The sequence below is a fragment of the Callithrix jacchus genome, chromosome 15 (assembly GCF_049354715.1).
Source record: "Callithrix jacchus isolate 240 chromosome 15, calJac240_pri, whole genome shotgun sequence".
Lineage (NCBI taxonomy): Eukaryota > Metazoa > Chordata > Mammalia > Primates > Cebidae > Callithrix > Callithrix jacchus.
Genome location: NC_133516.1, coordinates 44,252,293 through 44,270,839, shown reverse-complemented (window position 1 = coordinate 44,270,839; position 18,547 = coordinate 44,252,293). Strand labels below are relative to the sequence as shown.

The 18,547-nt window shown below is 39.7% G+C and overlaps 1 protein-coding gene across 26 annotated transcripts in view; it reads left to right on the top strand.

Annotated features, from left to right (window-relative positions):
• Positions 1-18,547, top strand: part of CADPS (calcium dependent secretion activator) — a 481,539-nt gene that overhangs the window by 402,624 nt on the left and 60,368 nt on the right. For 25 of the 26 annotated variants that reach the window (XM_035276026.3, XM_078351389.1, XM_078351390.1 and 22 more), the window contains 3 exons: positions 1,214-1,361; positions 9,419-9,493; positions 10,383-10,466. In XM_035276026.3, the coding sequence (XP_035131917.1) occupies positions 1,214-1,361; positions 9,419-9,493; positions 10,383-10,466 (307 nt within the window). Of the gene's footprint in view, positions 1-1,213; positions 1,362-8,520; positions 8,686-9,418; positions 9,494-10,382; positions 10,467-18,547 lie in introns of those variants that run through there. The other variant, XM_054245838.2, reaches the window with a different exon arrangement.

The window sequence follows — 18,547 nt, the reverse complement described above, 5'->3', positions numbered from 1 at the left end:
AAGCTGGCATCCTTTCCTGAGCTAACTAGCTGTGTGGTCCTCCTATGCACTGTTAGAAAACTGCTACAAATTCCTCTTAAAGCAACGCTTTCCTGGTGGCTGCATGATCTCCAGAACTTGACAGTGAACAATGCCAAAAAGATGCATCAGACAAATGGGGCTTTAATAAAGCCACTTACTAAGCAGGTGCTTTTCTTTAAAGACATCTGATGATATCACCCACTTCCCTGAAACCTTTTAAAATATAACTAGGCCACTTTTACAATGCTAATGTCAAGGATAAGATCTCACACCTGTTATTAGCAGCCAGCGATGTCAGGCTAGGCTTTTCCTATGAGTTGTTAGCACATTGCTGAGATCATAATTTGACCAACGTCAGAATTGTTACATTCAGATTTCACCATTACACAATTCTTGAATTTTATATTATGCATATTAAGCACACATACAAAATAGTTGTATATTATGACATTTGAAATCATACAAATAGTATATTTTATTGCAAAATAATACATTGACATTAAAAACAAAACATAGTACAAGTCCCCCAGTACCACACCTCCTAATTTCACTCCCCTCCTCAAAGGTAGCCGTCTTTAACAGCTTGATGTATTTCCTTTTTATGTCCTTTAACACGCAAAGAAAATCTTTTAGTCTTTAAAGCAATGTAATAAACTTGCTGGATTTTAAATTTTTTTCTCTTTCAAAACCAGAAAGGGGAAAAAAACTCACAACAATAAATGTCGTTTAAGATTTTTTTTTTCCCCACCACGAGGTTTTGAAGATTAGAAACTGCTTTGGTTTTTTTGGTTTGTTTTATTAATGAAGTTTTTTGTTTGTTTTATTAATTCAAGGTAGGCAGTTGTCAGTGTGAGAGAACTTGCATATGCTATACTGCTATCATTGGGTTTTTGTGAATTCATTCATTCTCCTGCAATTAAGGTTCTCTGTAGCATGTAAACTATAGACAGAAATACGCCAAGCTACAGGTGTTCCGTGTACTGCCGAGAAAGGAAGGGTGTGCATGGCTGTCTCCGTGAATAGGCCTTCCTTAGTTGGGAAAGTCATTTCAAAGGGAACACATGTGAAGTCATTGTCGACTGAAACTGATTACAGCCTTCAATTTTCTTTTTCACTGACCTCTCAGAAAATATCTCCTCCACCTGCTGCCATCTGAACGCTGAATTGGTCTTTTCCTACTTTGTTTTAATAGAACCAGGATTGCATTTGAAGTTAAGCTGCAAAAAACCAGTCGATCAACAGATTTTCGAGTCCCACAGTCAATATGCACCATGTTTAATGTTATGGTTGATGCCAAAGCTCAATCAACAAAACTTTGCAGCATGGAAATGGGCCAAGAGGTAAAGAAAAAAAATACAGATTTTTTTCCCCTCCTCATTGATCATGTAAAAGAAAACTTCACAAATTCCTTCCATCTACCCAAGTCTGCTCGTTTCAGAAAAATACTCTAACATTTGTGGATTAAGCCATGGATAAGTGTTCAGTATCTGTTTGTCAAGTAGATTTCTAAGGCATGTGCTGATAAGAATGTCAGTCACTTGGAAGTGATTCTTGGCTGGAGTTGGGGTGGCCGTAAAGTTCCTCTAAGCTAAATGAAGTTTGACGACCTTATTTATTAGGCTGGTGTCTCCAACAGATCTGTATTTGCCAGAGTGCAAGTCATTTTCACATTTGAAGTGCTTTTTATCACTCTGAACATCTGGACAGCAAGAGAGCCCTTCCTTGCATTAAGCAACTTCCAGGATGTACAATGTTAGATCACCCTGCTACCCAATCCCCAGCCAGCAGGTTTCGAATTTAAAAAAAAAAAAACTGCAGATTTTCAGTGTTTCTTAGACTGAATTGATCGTGAATCTTCCCTGACCAAAAGTTTAGTCCCTTGCTAAGTTTGCAATTCCAAAGCAGTATTTAAAATGTAAAGAAGAAGGAAACAGCAACTTGGGCTTGATTAAAGACTATCATGATCATTTTTCTCTGATGGCCTTAAGCCAGCTAGATATTCATATACCAATTTAGAATTAATTCAGAAGCATTTCTGGCAACTCTATGTTGTTGCCAATTGGCATAAATTGCTCCTAAATCAGATCTTTCGATACCAGCCTTACATGTTCAGAATTTTTACTAAATTATATTTGCTCCTTATTCGTTATTTATTTTCTCTTTCGGCACCTTCCATTTTTAAATGTGGGTTGGTGGTATTCTCTTCCTGGCAAGATCATCTTCAACCTTGTTTCCCCTACAAGTCAGCTTCCTCAGCCCCCACCCCCACCCTGGTTAACTTCTGTTCCCTACTGATTTTCTTGTTAAGGATCTTTCCCTGGGGGTTACATTCTAGGCACTGGAGTCAAATGCAAGGGGCCTTTGGTTCTCTGTCCCAGCATCGTGTGTTTATGTGCATGATCTGGAGCATTGGTTCTCAAATTTCAGTGTATATTAAACTCATCCAGAGAGCATCTGAATACCTGGATCGTTGAGTCTCACCTAAGAGTTTCAGATAGGTCTGGGTGTGGTCCAAGGATTGGCATTTCTGGCAAGTCCCCTTGTGATATTGATGCTGCTGGCTGCTCCGGAGACCGCATTTTGAGAACCACTGATCTGGATACTCAGTATGTAAACCTGACTTCAAGGGAAGGGCTCAAGTAGGAAGGAGAGCCCCCTTGGGGAAGACCTGGGTTCAGTGTTCGGAAACCTGGATTCTTCCCCTGGCTGAGCTGAGAGCTTTAGCCTGTTTGGGCCCCAGTTTCCTCATCTGTAAAATGATAGCACTCTTCTGGTTTTATTCAGGCTGTTTTTAGTGGCAGAATCTGTTTTTCAAACCAAACTAAGAAGGCCAGCATATTACACAAATATAAATACAGCTGCTCTGGATGGAGAGGGGAAGAGGGGCCTAGAGTCCAAGCCGCCAGGTTGCCCTCTGTTCTGCATCTCTTCACTGCCCACCACCCACCTGAGCTGCTCTGGGAGATTTAAACAATCCCTTAGCCTTCATAGAACCCACTTTAAAAGCCCTGTTTTTGGTGATCTCATAAATTCATTGAGATACCTTTGAGTTCATATTTTCCAGAATCCTATCCCTCCTTAATTTTTCTCCTCTTGGAGCTACTATTTTTTTAATTGAAATATAATTCAAATACCCATAAAATTTACCCTCTTAACATGTACAATTTAATAGTTTTAGTGTATTCATAAAGTTATGCAGCCATCACCACAGTCAATTTTAGGACATTTTTATCACCTGAAAAAGAAACTGATTACCCATTCTCACTCTCCTCTCTTCTCCACCGCCCTAGGTAATCACCAGTCTACTTTCTGTCTCTAAGGATTTGCCTATTCTGAACATTTCATATAAATAAAATCATACAATATGTGGCCTTTTGTGTCTGGCTGCTTTCACTCAGCATAGTGTTTTCAGGGTTCATCCATGCTGTAGCATGTATTGGTCATTCCTTTTTATGGCTGGGTCATATACTCCATTGTATGGACATACCACATTTGGTTTATCCATTCATCAGTTGATAGACATTTGAGTTGTTTCTTTTATGATTAATGCTGCTATAAACATTCATCTACAAGTTTTCATGTGGACCTGTGTTTTCAACTCTCTTGGGTACATACCTAGAATTTGAGTTGTGGGGTCATATGTTAACTCTGTGTTTAGCTTTTTGAGGAACTTGCAACTTTTTTCTCCCATTCTGTGGGTTTTCTTTTTCATCTTCTCAATGAAACACAACAGGCTTCTTTAAAACTTAACAGGCTTCTTTTTAATTTAATAAAGTCCAATTGATCTGTTTCCCCTTAAATCTTCTTGAGATGCAAATTTTGAGTTTTCTAAGGATGGTGCTAGGCTAGTTGGGGGGAAGGGTTGATACAAGACTGGTCTTGCTTTTTCCTCAGCAGCTTTTGCAGTCCCTCTCCAGTTTGATTCAATAATAGCCGTGTGTTTCAAAAGCTCCCACATACCTAGTCAGATGGCTAAACAAGTCTTCCAAACAAGCCAAGTCACTTTAATCTGAGCTTTTTTCTTTTTTAGCTGGGGGTTTAGAGAGAGTAGTGGAAGTAGGGGAGTTACTGTCACAAACTTCACCAAGACTTTTAAAAAGTTATGGAGCCATTTCTCGGGGAAAAAATACTTTCACACATTTTTACTCTGCAATTTCAGAGGACCTGGAGACCTCCTCGACCAAACCATAGATCCCAGTTGGAGACAGATGATGAGAAAGAACAAGTTGACTTTTATCACAGTGGTGGACCCTTCTTTTGTCTTTGATCGCTTCTGGGCTGAAGTAGAAAAACCTTAGCTCGATCTGGGAGTCTGGGGTTTTTTTTGTTTTGTTTTGTTTTGTTTTGTTTTTGAGATGGAGTTTCGCTCTTATTACCCAGACTGGAGTGCAATGGCGCGATCTTGGCTCACTGCAACCTCCACCTCCTGGGTTCAGGCAATTCTCCTCCCTCAGCCTCCTGAGTAGCTGGGATTACAGGCACGCACCACCATGCCCAGCTAATTTTTTGTATTTTTGGTACAGACGGGGTTTCACCATGTTGACCAGGATGGTCTCGATCTCTTGACCTCGTGATCCACCTGCCTCGGCCTCCCAAAGTGCTGGGATTACAGGCTTGAGCCACTGCGCCCGGCCCGGGAGTCTGGTTTTATAGAATAAGTTGCCTTTTGGTTTAATCATGACATCCTACGGATGCCATACCTTAGCTACCAGACAGTGTGTCATCATTTTCTGAATAAAGGATATAGCGTACAACACACAACCTTTGGGAAATATGTGGTTTGTTAAAATTGGGTATTAAAGTCCCCTAATTCTGTATATAAAATCAAAACATTGTCTTGGACTGCAGTAACATTTTTGACATGAAACAGCAGTGTCTATTTCTTTCTAGACATTGTTCTATTTGACAAAGTAGAAAAGACTACCCATATTCTCCCAATACTGACTCAACATAATTTTTTAAATGAAAACAAATAACTGAAGCTTGTAAACATTTATTTTTCCCAAAATAGCATGGGTGCACGCGCACGCACACACACAAACACACACACACACACACAAACACACACATATATCTATACTGAATATCTTCATTAAGGGCCCATCCAGTAATGCATCCTAGTCTATGATTCTTACTGTAAGGCTGTTGGTTTTTTTCCCAAGTCATCCTAGAGAGATCTATTATGAAAGTTTTCCTTAGTATAATTGAATCAGAGACATTTAAATGACCAGCTGTGGGAAATGAGGCCTCTTCTTTGAATGCCAAGTGGCTGAGAACAGGTGAGAATAAAGCTAGCTTGACTTAATTGTCTGTAAATATGTACTTCTTCTAAGTGGCCTAGCACAGTGGCTGTGACCTTAATTAGAACTTCAATGGAAAGTCATATGGAAATGTTTCCTCCTTGATTTTTCTCACTTTGTAGAATGGGAATATTCATCTCCAAAGTAAAGCTGAGTTGCTAAAATGAGATTTAACAAGAATATCTGGAAACATCCTGGAACTGGGATAAGAATAGATGAAAGTCCAATGTTTTTATGTAGTTTGCATTTCTGAGTATGGGATATGAAGCCCATATTATAGATCTAGCAACTAATACGAGCCTCCACCTGGATCCCAACTCCCTCAACCTGCTTTAGATATTGGCCAGGTGATGAAATCTCCAATTTTAAGATCACATCCTGGATTTCATCACTGGGTAATATCATGTCTAAAGGCAGCTGCTGAAACATTTGTTAAGCATAGTTTTCCATCTTAAATATTTTTTTCATTAAAATTTGTGAAGTACCAATAGAAGGGAAATTGTGTATTAAATAGTTTCTCACTTGGTCTAGTGTGTTTTCATCTTCTTTCCAAGGTCAGATGGTCTTAACAGAAAGACAACATACACACAATCTGTTCTATGACAAGGCAAAACATGTAGCACAGGAAGTCAAGTGGAATGATTTTCACACAGTAATTGTGAATTTGCAGCTCAGCCCATCAGAAGCAAAAGTGAACTGACCAAGCTTTCTATGTCGTTAAATATTAGTAGTTCCCTCTGTATCATCTTGGGCCCCAGGATATAATTTAGGAATACAGGGCAAGATAATCTAAGAAGGCCAGCAGGGAGGACTAAAACATGGGAAACTGGGAAAGCTCCCTCTTTGTACCATATTTGGATAGTCAATCAGACTGCAAGAGATTGTATAACAAAATTGTCTAGTCGGAATGTTTGGCAATTAAAAGATGCCCCAGTCATTTATCTATATGTTATATTTATGTATATGTAATATGTAAAAGATGCCCCAGTCATTTATATATTTGTTATATTTATGTATATTTATGTAAAATTTATATATATATACACACACATATATACATATATATAAATATACATATATATATATACACACACATACACACACACATATATATATATATATATATACTCTTCATGGAGCTTCAGATCTGCACAGAACAATGTAACTCCAAAGAAAGATCAAGGAGTAAAGGCATAGTACTCACTATAGCTCCATAATCCAATGAATCTCATATATCAGGGAAAACGGGCTAAAGGGATTCACATATTCTGTAATTACTTGAATAGGAATGGGGGCTGCTTTGATATGTACCTCTTTGCTACATGATAAGCAGAGTAATTATTACCCTGTTCTGCTATCTTCCCCAAAGAATATTTCATTTAAATTGAGGCATAATTTATATACAATAAAATATAGAGATTTTAGATGAGTTTAGAGAAATGTATATATACATGCAATCACTATGTTAATCTATTAGTAATAGTTGTAGTAGTAATACTGCCACATAGTACTTCTCAGTTTCTAAACCACATTTCCTTGCATTATTGCATTATTTGGTTAGGTGAATCTAATGTCTATATACAAGTTATAATTCTAGCCTCACTGCAAAAATGAGGAAATAGATCAACAGAGATTGACATGCTAAAGTTTCCCCTAGAAGGAGAGACAGAATAATCATATCAAAACACTTTGTTTTATAAGCAGAAAAAAAAGAAATGCTCAGTATAACAGAAGAGGAATGGAGATTATAATATTTGCATGGAGTGAAAGGGAGAGATAGTGGGACTGCCTGGAGAAAAATTAAGGCAAAGTTTGGCATGGAAGAATCGAAGATGGGAAGAGGTTCCCATACACCATCATATTTCCATAAGCCAGGATGTCTCCACTGTGTCTCCTTATGAAAGGGTTTGAGGTTCCCAGCTCCTGAAAAGAAAGCTTGTTTCTCTTGGGAGAAAGAATGACATCATTGACTCCTGAGAGTAAGACCTTAAATCTTTCTTGGTGTGTGGAGAACAATTACTCTTACCTTTATTTGCTACTTCAGCCCAGTTTTTCAAGAGAGGGTTTTGTTTCTCAATGACATTCTTTGCTTGGGGTAGAAGCCCCTCATTTTGTATTTCATATTGTATTGTTTTACACACAGCTAGCTTTTCTGATTTAGTTTACTCCCATAATTAATAAATGTGAGTCATTTATAGCAATGCAAAGAAAACCTAGATGAGTTAGGCAGTCACATGAGGAAGAAAAGTAAGCATGTGATTCTGGATCTTATCTTAAGACCTAAAAATGAATTTGGAGCCCTGTCAATTTTCCTGAATTCTTTTGCTCTGACATCTTTCTTTGTGTTTCTAGCAAAGAATTCTGCAGATAATTTTTTTTTTTTTTTTTTTTTTTTTTGCATTTAGCTTCAGGTTTATGCCACTTAGGAGTAAATTCCTTTTTAAATCTAGCAGTGTAGTCGACATGGGTTCTGATTTATTGGGACTACAACATACAAGCCATTTGCTCTAGTGTTTTTCTTCTAATCAACTAAAATGAAACTGGAGGAGATAACTAAGTAATAAGACTGTCTCTCTCTGTCCTTATCTTCTACTTGGAGAACTTGAACTACTAACAATATTTGAATCACAATCACAGTTGACAAAATATTTTCACATCTAGACTCTAATTTGATCTTCACAACAGAGTCTTCTGAGTCTGAAAGGAGGAAAGGACTTGGGCGGTGGATTTTTGAAATAATAATACTAGCATAGACCTGCTAAACAATCTTCATACGGGGTTGGCTTTATTCCCGTTCCAAAATCAGAGTTACTGGTTTCTCCCTTCTCAATGGTCAAGGATGATAGTGTTACTATCTCTTTTGTTTGTTTTTTACAGATAAGGAAACTGAGTTAAATTTTCATAGGTAACATGACTTCCCAACTTTGCACTGGGACTTTATCCAGGTCTTCCAATTACAAACCAACCTTGCCTATGATTCTAAATGGATTTACCTACTTCACATCCCTTTGTTCACTCTCAATAATTCTGATTGCCAATTGTCAGAATATTAAACCACATTACTATGGCTTATTTTCATATGTTTACATAGACTTTTGAATATTTTATTTAATTTTTATTTTCTCATGTGTCCTTTTGTCCTAATTTTTATTTGCACTGTTCCTTTTTTTCTGTTCCTAATTAACCATCCTTCTGAAAGTTTGCTAAAATGTGGGTAAGTGCATTTTCCTTTTCAAATAACAATGTTTTGCATTGTTATTTTTCATTAAGGAAATATGGGATAATTCAAAAGGATACTAAAATGATCTAATAAATGTCAAGGAGCTGGCATATAATATTTTGTGTTGAAATCACTTTTCCTTTTTCCCTGGCATTTACAGCAGATTTTTATTTGTGTGGGGGTTTGTTTTCACATTACTATTTAAATGTAATTGACAGGCACAGTTAGAGAAATTTAAAAACTTAGCAGTGGTCTCAGTGTAGGCTCTAATACTGGGTCTGCTTATCCATGAATGGAGAAAATGAGTGTCTTGCCTCAAAGGTTCAGAAAGAGACACTGCCTTGACACTGAATCAAGACTTGGAGATAAAAATTGGGGAGCTCTGAGGCATCAACCCAAACCTGAGGGTGTCAGAACAGTTTTTGCAAAATGAGTCACAGTGTCTTCATTGAATTCCCTTTGGAAAGGGAATCTACTACCTAAGCCACAACCCCCAGCAGTTTTCCGAAGATAATTTTTAATCTCCTGTATTTAATTATTACAGTATCTTGTGCTTTGTAAGATCCAAATAAACACACTGCTGGGTCATTAAGCCATTCATGTGTGCTATTCGTAAAAGTGTTTATGTGTCTACACACATTAGCGGCATTGAAAGCCTTAAGTGAGGAACAATGAACTTGGTAATATTTTTAAGAGCTTCGGATCTCTCTCCATCAACGAACTGGAGTCAGCATCCTACAGATATTTCTGGGACTAAGGAAATAAACAGGGTCTGCAGGCCAGGTTTTATTTATAAATTATGTTGTCTAAAAATTACTGATGGATGCAATGCCATCACCTCCCAAACATGCTAATATTTGTCTTTCTGTGTTCTTAGCATCAATACCATTCAAAAATAGACGAACTAATTGAAGAAACTGTTAAAGAAATGATAACACTCTTGGTTGCAAAGGTAACCTCCAGCTTCAGGTGAAATGTTTCGTTGTGAACATTGCTTTGTTATGTCTCCATTTCCATTAAAATGTAACACGTTAAAAAGTTGAGCTGGATACTTGCGTCTCTCAGGAAACAAGATTGTACATCACCCAGCCTCAGCTCTAAATGATTTTCCGATGATCTCGAGCCATGTGAAGATAAATTGATGAAGTGGCATATGTTAACTTAATAAGAATTTGTCCCCAAACGTTGCTCTAGGTTATACGGGAAATGTTTGTTTTGTTTTTCAGCACTGACAAAGTTAGATTTTTAAATACAGAAAGTTAAACGGTAATAAGGAATTCTGCCATCATGAAAACCCCTTTTCCTCTAGTTTCACATGCAGTGAGAGTCATAATAAAACATAAAAGTCAGATAAAGCTATTTCAGTCACCCTCATGAATTATAGAATTTTAACTAAGTAATGCTGAATGGGAAGACATTTATATTTGCCAGTGCTAAACTTCTGTTTCCCCCAAATTACTGATAAAATACAAATAAAAATAGATTGGATTAAATGTAGTGCTAATATGTAACGTAGAAACTGCTTTGCGCAGTTTTGGATTTTAAAAAGTGCATTTAATATTATCGCATGCTATATGCAACTCAATAATATTTTGTCACTTTGCACTTCTGTAACACTCTATATTTGCAATCACATAATAATGAAGAGAAAGCCGGATAAGTCAAATATTTCTATGTAAAGGCAGTCTATTCCTTTCTCCGAAGGCGGGAATCAAATAATAGACTGCAGAAATGAACAGAGGGCTCGATCCCAGCCTTTATGTGGCTGGGAAATGATGTTCTTTATTGTGAACAATTACAGTTTGAAATAACATTTTTTTTCTTTTTTGCTGTTTTTCTAGTTCGTTACTATCTTGGAAGGAGTGCTGGCAAAATTATCCAGATACGACGAAGGGACTTTGTTTTCTTCTTTTCTGTCATTTACTGTAAGTAAAGAGCTTCTTTGTTTCCTGGCTTTTGTTTTCGTTTTTGGTTTTGGTTTGGGGGAGTAGTTCTGTTGTGGCATGTTGTTTTGGGATGGATGTGTATGTTACTTATAGTAAGCGATCATATAATATTAACACTATGTGAAAAGCCGAACATTTCATAACAGCAGGTAATCCAACATTTCTATTTCATTTGTAAATGTACAATATGTGTATGTTTTTATGAACACACACACACACCTCTCTCTATGTATGCATCCAAAAAATTGCCTACCTAACCCCACCTTAGCTAGCTCTGCCAAATTACTTAATGTGGGCTACCATTTCCTCATCAGTAAATGAGCAAAAATAATTTTAGAGTTTGTAAGTGAAGACCTGTATTCAGATAGGCCTGCAACTACGTTTTATATGGTCCTCACTGTGTCAAGTACGTTCCTCTTAACTGAATTGCCTACATTTAAAAATCAAGAGGATTGAGAGCAAATTCTGTATATCTGGGGGTGCCTGCATAGCATGCTAGGTGCACAGCAAGTCTGCTGGAGCTGTGACTTGTGGGTCTGGGACTGAATATGTGTTTGCAGTTGCTAAAGCCTCCTCCTAGCTATTTCACTTATTCACATACCTACCTGGGCTTCGGAGCCACTTAAGTTTACAACTTCTGGGACCTATGAACTAGTTCTTTGCAAGTTCTGAGAGGCTCTGATTCTGTGTCAGAATTGGGCAAGGACATAGAAATGAGTTAGTTAAGGCTGGGCAGAAACCAGCATTCTTGCCTGTGGATAAATGATCAGTGGAGAAGGTTGCTATAAATGAGCTGCTTTGGGGACCCAGTTCTCCCACCCTTCCTGATGCTAGGCAGACACCACAGCTGCATGCTTCCCTGCCATTTCTGACAGCAGGTTCCTGCTGGCTCTGAGACTAGCTGTTTTCCTCTGACAACACCATAGGAAAGGCAATCAATTTAGGACCCACTGCCTGTGGGTCTTTAAAACAGTTTCACTATATGAAGAATCTCCCAGATAGTGATTGAATGCCAAGACAAAGCCCAGCACAGGGTAGTGGATAGCACATGATTGTCCTTGGAATCCAACAGATTCTGGCTCAAATTCCAATACCAATGTTAACAGCTGTGTGATCCTGAGCAAGTGTCTCATCCCCTCGGAGCCTCAGTTTTCTCATTTGTAAGGCAGTGCGGGGCAGATAATGTCTTCCCTAATGAGCTATCATGAAGATAATGTAGGTGAAAGAGCTTAGCATAGGCCTAGCTCATAATAGATTTCAATAAATGGCAACTATTATTTTTAAAAAGTAACGAATACAATTATTATAAAATGCAAACAAAAATGCACACAACTTCTTTCCAAATATACCCTACTTTGATCTTTCCCCAACCCATACATTAATCTTCCTTGGAACTAAAGGAAACGTAGAGACAGAAAACACTAAAAACAATTTCTTCTGATATCAGTTCCGACCTTCCCAGGTATAAGGATTGAACTCAATCCCAGAAGCGTGATGGCCCCCATCCCTGGAGCTTATTAGTGAAGGTGAAGTGGGAAGGGGATGATGACAGTAGGAATTCCATCCAATTTCACTCTCTAGAACCTCCTATAATGTTTCACAGCTGAAAGAAAACCTATCCAACCCACTCCTTTGATGAACAAAGCAGCCAAGGCCCAGAGAGGGAGATGATTTGTCTAAGGCCACACAGCAATGGGCAGACTGGGGACAGGAACCAGTGACTCCTGCCAGCTTTCCCCCACCACTGAACAGAGTCCCAGGGAGAGTGGGATTCAGCTGGCAATTGCCTGTCACTGGAAGGCAGATGGGCAAATGAGTGGGGTAGGTTCATAAAGAAGGATTCAGGGCACATGAGTGGGAAATATTAGACAATGTTTCATTCCTCAGTGAAGTCCTGGAAATGGTAAAAATAAACGGAATTCAATGCGACATTTCTGGAAAATGTTCCCCTGACACCCATAGATGACATGGCTTTCTTTGAGTCTTCATTTTGAGCAGCTGTTTTTATTCTATTGGACTTGAACCTGTGAAACCCAGGAAAGCTCCTCTGCTCTTTACTGAGCAGAATTCAATCCACCAAGGGCCCCACCCTAATTACTGGCCTACCAAGACTACTGGAAGTCCAGGGGCAGCAATATCAAGAACAGGGCACCAGAGAGTCTCGCAGGAGGGTTAGAAACAGGACACCCAGAGCATCCTATGCAGAAGTATTCAAGCTGAAATTCTCATCCTCTCATCTCCCTTTTCGGAGACATTTTGCAGCCTCACTGCATGCCTAGCAAAGGCAGTGTAATGCAGAACACTTCATTGCCTGTTGCTGGGCCTGTAACTTCCCTCCTTAGTGACACTTCTCCCACACACTTGGCCACCCCAGGCCAAAAGCACCCACTTATCATTTGCAGCCCATGTTCTCATCTCCTGCCAGTATTCCAGTATTAGAGAAAGTGAACTGTGTTTAGAGGTGGCAGGAATATCTTCACATATGGATTCTGAGTTCCTGCCCAAACTCCAAATGGCCTTTGAAGGTTTCCTTTAGCCCAATTGTGTTAATTCCCCAGGAGTGGAGTGGAAGTAGAAGGGTTGAGCAGAGGCAGCAGGTATTGTGCAAAAAGCTTGAAACCTGTGAAAGAACCAGCTGTGAGTCCTAGGACCCTGCGCAGAGGCATAGAGATAGTGCCGTCGCTCTGGCATGAGTTCCTTAACTCCGCTCCCATTTCTGATTCAATTCTTCAAGTATTACTGTGCACTTACCACGTCCCCACCTCAGCAGGGCTGCCAAGGATGAGCCATGTGCTCTGCCCCCCAGAAAGCTGACGAGTATCGACAAATATGCCACCCTTTCCCCCTCTTTCTCCCGCTGAGCGCCTCCTTTCCTGGGTGGGCTTGATTTCATGGTCCAAGCCAGACATTTTGGAAAACGTCTGCAGTGGCACAGAGCAGGCAGGAATATTTATTTCTCGTCTCCATCTGCATTGCTTCCTCTCTTGGAGAGGAGCTGGGGGGAGGAGGGAGGATGAGATGTGGCTTCTTCGTGCCAGCCCGAGAGGCGCCCAAGCGCACCCTCCTCTCCTCCCTCACCAGCTTCAGCAGCAGTAGCAGCCTGGGATTTATGGAGGCAGGCGCCTTTCGAACTTTTGAAAGATCAGCCCAGTTGGAAGACACAATTAGCAACTATCTGCCCATTTCCCTTGACTGCAAGATGTGCCTTTGCGTGGGATGCCTGTTCGGAAGGGCCCCTGTCTTGTGCGTAGCCACTCGCTGTTCTTTTAGGAGGCCAAGAAGAGGGGCAAGCCGGTACCCAGTTCCCTCCCACAGAAAGTGACAATGCTTTCCTCTGTCCTCTGCAGTTGTTAACAAGTATGCTGGTTCAGGAATTCATTCATTCATTTATTCAACTTCTATTTACTGAGTACTTGTGTGTCATGCACTGTGCTAGGTACTAGGGACACAGCATTGAGCTAGAAAGGTGGGTTCTCAGCCTTTTTGAAGCTTACATTTGGTAAAGGAGACAGGCGATTAAAAATGAAAGAAAATTATCCATTGGGAGAAGAATTTCACAGGACATAAACTGGAGAGCAAGAGAAAGTGGGGAGGTGACATTACTTTAGCTGGGATGCTCAGGCAACGTCTCTGTAGAGGACATGAGAGACTTGAGCTCTCAAACTTGAAGGAGTCAGTGATGGATATAGGAGAGGGGAGACCTTTTGAACAGGACAGCAGCTGCATTAACCAGGAGGCAGGAAAGCAGGAGGCATTTTTGCAGGATATTTTAGAGGTCACATAAACACGGGTTAGGGATTAAGTGGATGTTAGGGGTGGAGACTTGACTGGAGAGGGCAAGGGTGGGAGGCTCAAGAACTGTGATAACTGAAGAGCTCAGCTGAGCTGAGTGAGTCCTGAGAGTACATGGAATACAGTGAAAAAGGGTAGGGAGACTTGATAGGGTAACCCAGCTCTGCCCCTTACTCAGGAGCTGTGTGACCTGGAACTAGGGACCACATCTTGGCTTTTAATTTCCTTCACTGTAATATAATGATGGTTATATTAGATGAATTCAGAAGTCTAAAATAACTATAAGAGCTAAAGCTCCTATTCCTTAAACACTTGCTAAGTGCCTGGCACAAAGCTACGTCTTTAAATGTATTTTTCCTGCTGAATCCTACGAACGATCTCATTCCAACAACATTCTGCAGATGTTGAAACTAAGGCTCGAAAAGGTTAAGCCCCCAGCTCCATGTGAATTCTTCCTTCACTAAACCCTGGGCCCCCACAGAGGAATAAAGATGTAGGAGTAGCCCAGGCCCCTCCACAAAGCAGACAGAACCTTTATCAGGTTCTGTCTGAACTTTATATCAAGTCCTATGAAGCCCCCTAGAATTCAGACATTCTCCTCCAATCAAACAAATCCATTCAAGGTGGTCACAATGCAAAGTGGAAGCCACTCACAACAGGAAGAATAAAGTCTATCTTAGGGCTGCCAGGAGCCCAAAACCCACTGTATGTCCAGTCTTTTTTGTCTCAAGTTACCCTCAGTCACCCTGTTTTCCTTTTGCCCATATTTTGATTGTCTTGCCACTTGGAAATGAAACAAAACAGATATGTTTCTCCCCACTAGAATTTGTGAGAAGAAGGGTTGGAGTTTGTGTAAATCAGTAGCGTTGACTGCTTTTGAGAATCGCTCTTGATGCCATGCCTTAGAACAAGAATGCCACCTGGGTCTAAAGCCGGAACTGGATCAATGAAATTCACTTCTGTTCACAGAACATTTTTGTTAGGAGGCAGTTTGAATTCTAGAGTGGGGTGAATATTCCTCAGAGTCTGTTAGTATTTTCTCTGATGGCATTTCACTTATGCTTTAGCTTCAGGGAATGTCCAGGGTGAAAGAGACGGCTTTTTGCGGTGTGGGTTGATGATGAGTGATGCTGACAGAGGTTTTGGTTCACCCTGCAGAGGGGAACATCACCAGATTATTCACTGCCAGACACATGTGACTTTTGCCTATATGATTTTAAGTCAATTGGCTTCTACATTTCAGAGTGGAGGTGTCTGCCTTGGACAGAAGCACCAACTATGATAGTAGTAGCTGGCATTTATTGAACACACACTATGTGCCAGACATTGTGCTAAGTATATGAATGCATTTTCTCATTTGATCCTCACAATCACTCTATGGAACTGATTCAGTTATCATCCCATTCTATAGATAAGTGATGTTGAGTGATTTGTCAAAGTCAGATAGTTACTGAGACTCCACCCTAAATTGCTCCTTTATTATTTGAAAAATGTAATTTCCCATAGATACACAGAAATCTGTAGGTGAAGTCAATTAGTGACTTTTCCAGGGACAAGCCACTAGCTGATACCACTCCTAAATAGAAGAATCATCTATTTTTCATACATAATTTATAAAGGTTTTACTCACTAGCCAGCTATTTTACCATAACACTGAGGTAGTAGACATTCAAAATACCCCACTTTTTTTGTGCTGTCCAGATAATCATTCATTTTACATTAGTCTTTCATTCCACACCTGTTTATGGAGTGCCTACAATGTGCTAGAAACTGGGGGCTTAGCAATGAACAAGATGGACGATGCTGTTTATTGGACATTTGCATGAGGGAGATACATATTCTCAACAAGTAATTTAAAGCATGTTGATTACTCAGTGCCCTGTAACTGTGGACCACAAGGACCCAACCTCATCTGGGAGGCCATTGAAGGAAATGACATTTGAGCTGAGACCTAAAGAATAAATCGTGTTTTTCCTGGCAAAGGAGAGAACAAAGAGTATTCCAAGATACAAAGACCTGGAGGTAAAAGGGAAGATCTAGTACATTCCAGGGACTAGAAGTCTCTTGTGACTCATGGAAAGGCCAGGCCAGAAGGAGGGAGATGACAGAGATGAGGTTAAAGAGCAATCAGTGAAGGAGTCCGATCATGAAGGAGCTTGCCTGTGGTACAGATGTTAAGGGTTTTGAGCAGGGAATTTACCAAAGTCAGTGCAGCTGGAGAAGTTAAGAGAGGTCACAAAGAGACCAACTCCTTGTTATAAGCCAGCTGGGCTTGTGGTCTTTGGATGTTAGAGCTGAGGGCCACCATTGATTTCTTCTGATGTATTTTGTTCACATGGGCCAACAAAAAATAATGCTGCACTTTAAAATGTTAGAGAACTATAAAACGCTGGTCTGCCATATCTTCCATCAACTTCTTTCATCAGCCACTCCCTAGTGTTTCCGAATTTGACATCCCCTTTGGGGTCTGTGACAGATCATTTTATCACCTAGGACATCTTTATTTCCATTTGATGCCATGAAAATGCAGTTGACATTTGACATGCTTGCTGTCTGAAGCAACCTTTCAGAAGCTCTCCAGAAGACAAAAACTAAGCTGAATATCATTCAAAGCAAACACAAGACAGACACAGTATTTTATCCAGACTGCATGGTGTAAATGACCAGGTCACAGAAATGCCAGCTACAAGAGAAATACCTAATGAATATGAGGACTTCCCAGCACTTTGGGAGGCAGAAATGGGTGGCTCACTTAAGGTCAAGGATTTGAAACCAGCCTGGCCAACATGACTGAAACCCCATCTCTACTAAAAAGACAAAAATTAGCTGGGTGTGGTGACAGGTGCCTGTAATTCCAACTACTTGAGAGGCTGAGGCAGGAGGATCTCTTGAACTCAGGAGGTAGAGGTTGTAGTGAGCTGAGATCGTGCCACTGCACTCCAGCCTAGGTGACAGAGCCTATTTTTTTTTGTCTCAAAAAAAAAAAAGAAAGAAAAAGAAAAATACCTAATAAATATGTACATGGCTTCAAACAGGAAATAGTTGTGATGAAATTAATTATAGATTCTACCCTGACCTCCAAATCACATCCAGTGGGAAGCCTATCACCAGAAAGTTAGAGAGTAATTAAGATAAAGATGTGACTGTGAAGCCCAGACTAACAGAAACATAGGCAGGCTATTGACCAGTTCTGAGCCTTGGTTTCTTTATCTATACAGCGGGAATGCTGATAGCTGCTTCAGAGAGCCACTGGGCTAATAAGAGATGAAATAAACAGTAGGCCTTTCATAACACCTGGTATATAGTAGGTGCTCCATAAATAACCATTCTTAGCCTTACTGTCAAATTATTCAAAACTGTAAGAAAGTTTACATAACCCTAGTGCTTTTAACAAAGCATTTTCTCACCAGTTCAGTCTTAAATACCAATCATTTCTCCTGTAAGCAACCCAAACTATTATCCATAACAATATCAACCAAAACTCTTGTGACTTATATTTCAGCATATTCTTATATTCAAAAATTTCATTCATCAAAGACATTTTCCATTATGTTTAGTGTATTTTTAGCATTTTGTGTGTTATCTTAATGCTAAAAGAATTTTTCATTTTTACATGGTCTCTAAAATACCTCTTTATTAATCAAAATGTTTGCTTAACTAGAACTAAATATCTCATTCTACAAGCATATTTTGGTTTGAATCAGGTTTGTTCGGTACGCACGGGGGCTTCTTGTTGTCTAATCCTGCCATTTCCGAAAGTATAATCTTAGACAGATTGATGAATGTCTGACCGTAGTTGCCTAATCTGTAAAACGGGAGCCATAAGACCTCCATTATGTGCTGTGGTTAGAATTAAATGAGAAGATGGTGGATTGGAGTAAGTATCTGATACTTGTTAGATATTGTTGCTGCTGTAATTATAAGTGTGGCTCTATCACTGAGCACAAATGTTAGCATCAGTTACTCAATGAGCCACTGCTGTATGTAAATTACTGAAATAAGAGTGGTAGAGCTAGATTAAAACAAAAATCTTACTGCCTGGAAGTCACTCTCTAGAGTGCATTTAATAGAAGGAACTTTCTAGGCTTTCCGGTGCCATGTTTCCAGTGATATGCTAGAGTCTACTTGACTCCTACCTGCGGATGAGAACCAGTTCTCCATTTCTCTTCCTCTATCCAAAGTTAGGGATGTCACATTGGGAGCCTAAAACTGACCACAGCAGGAGCATTTTACTGAAATTGGCAAACACTGTATTACTTATATTTCAG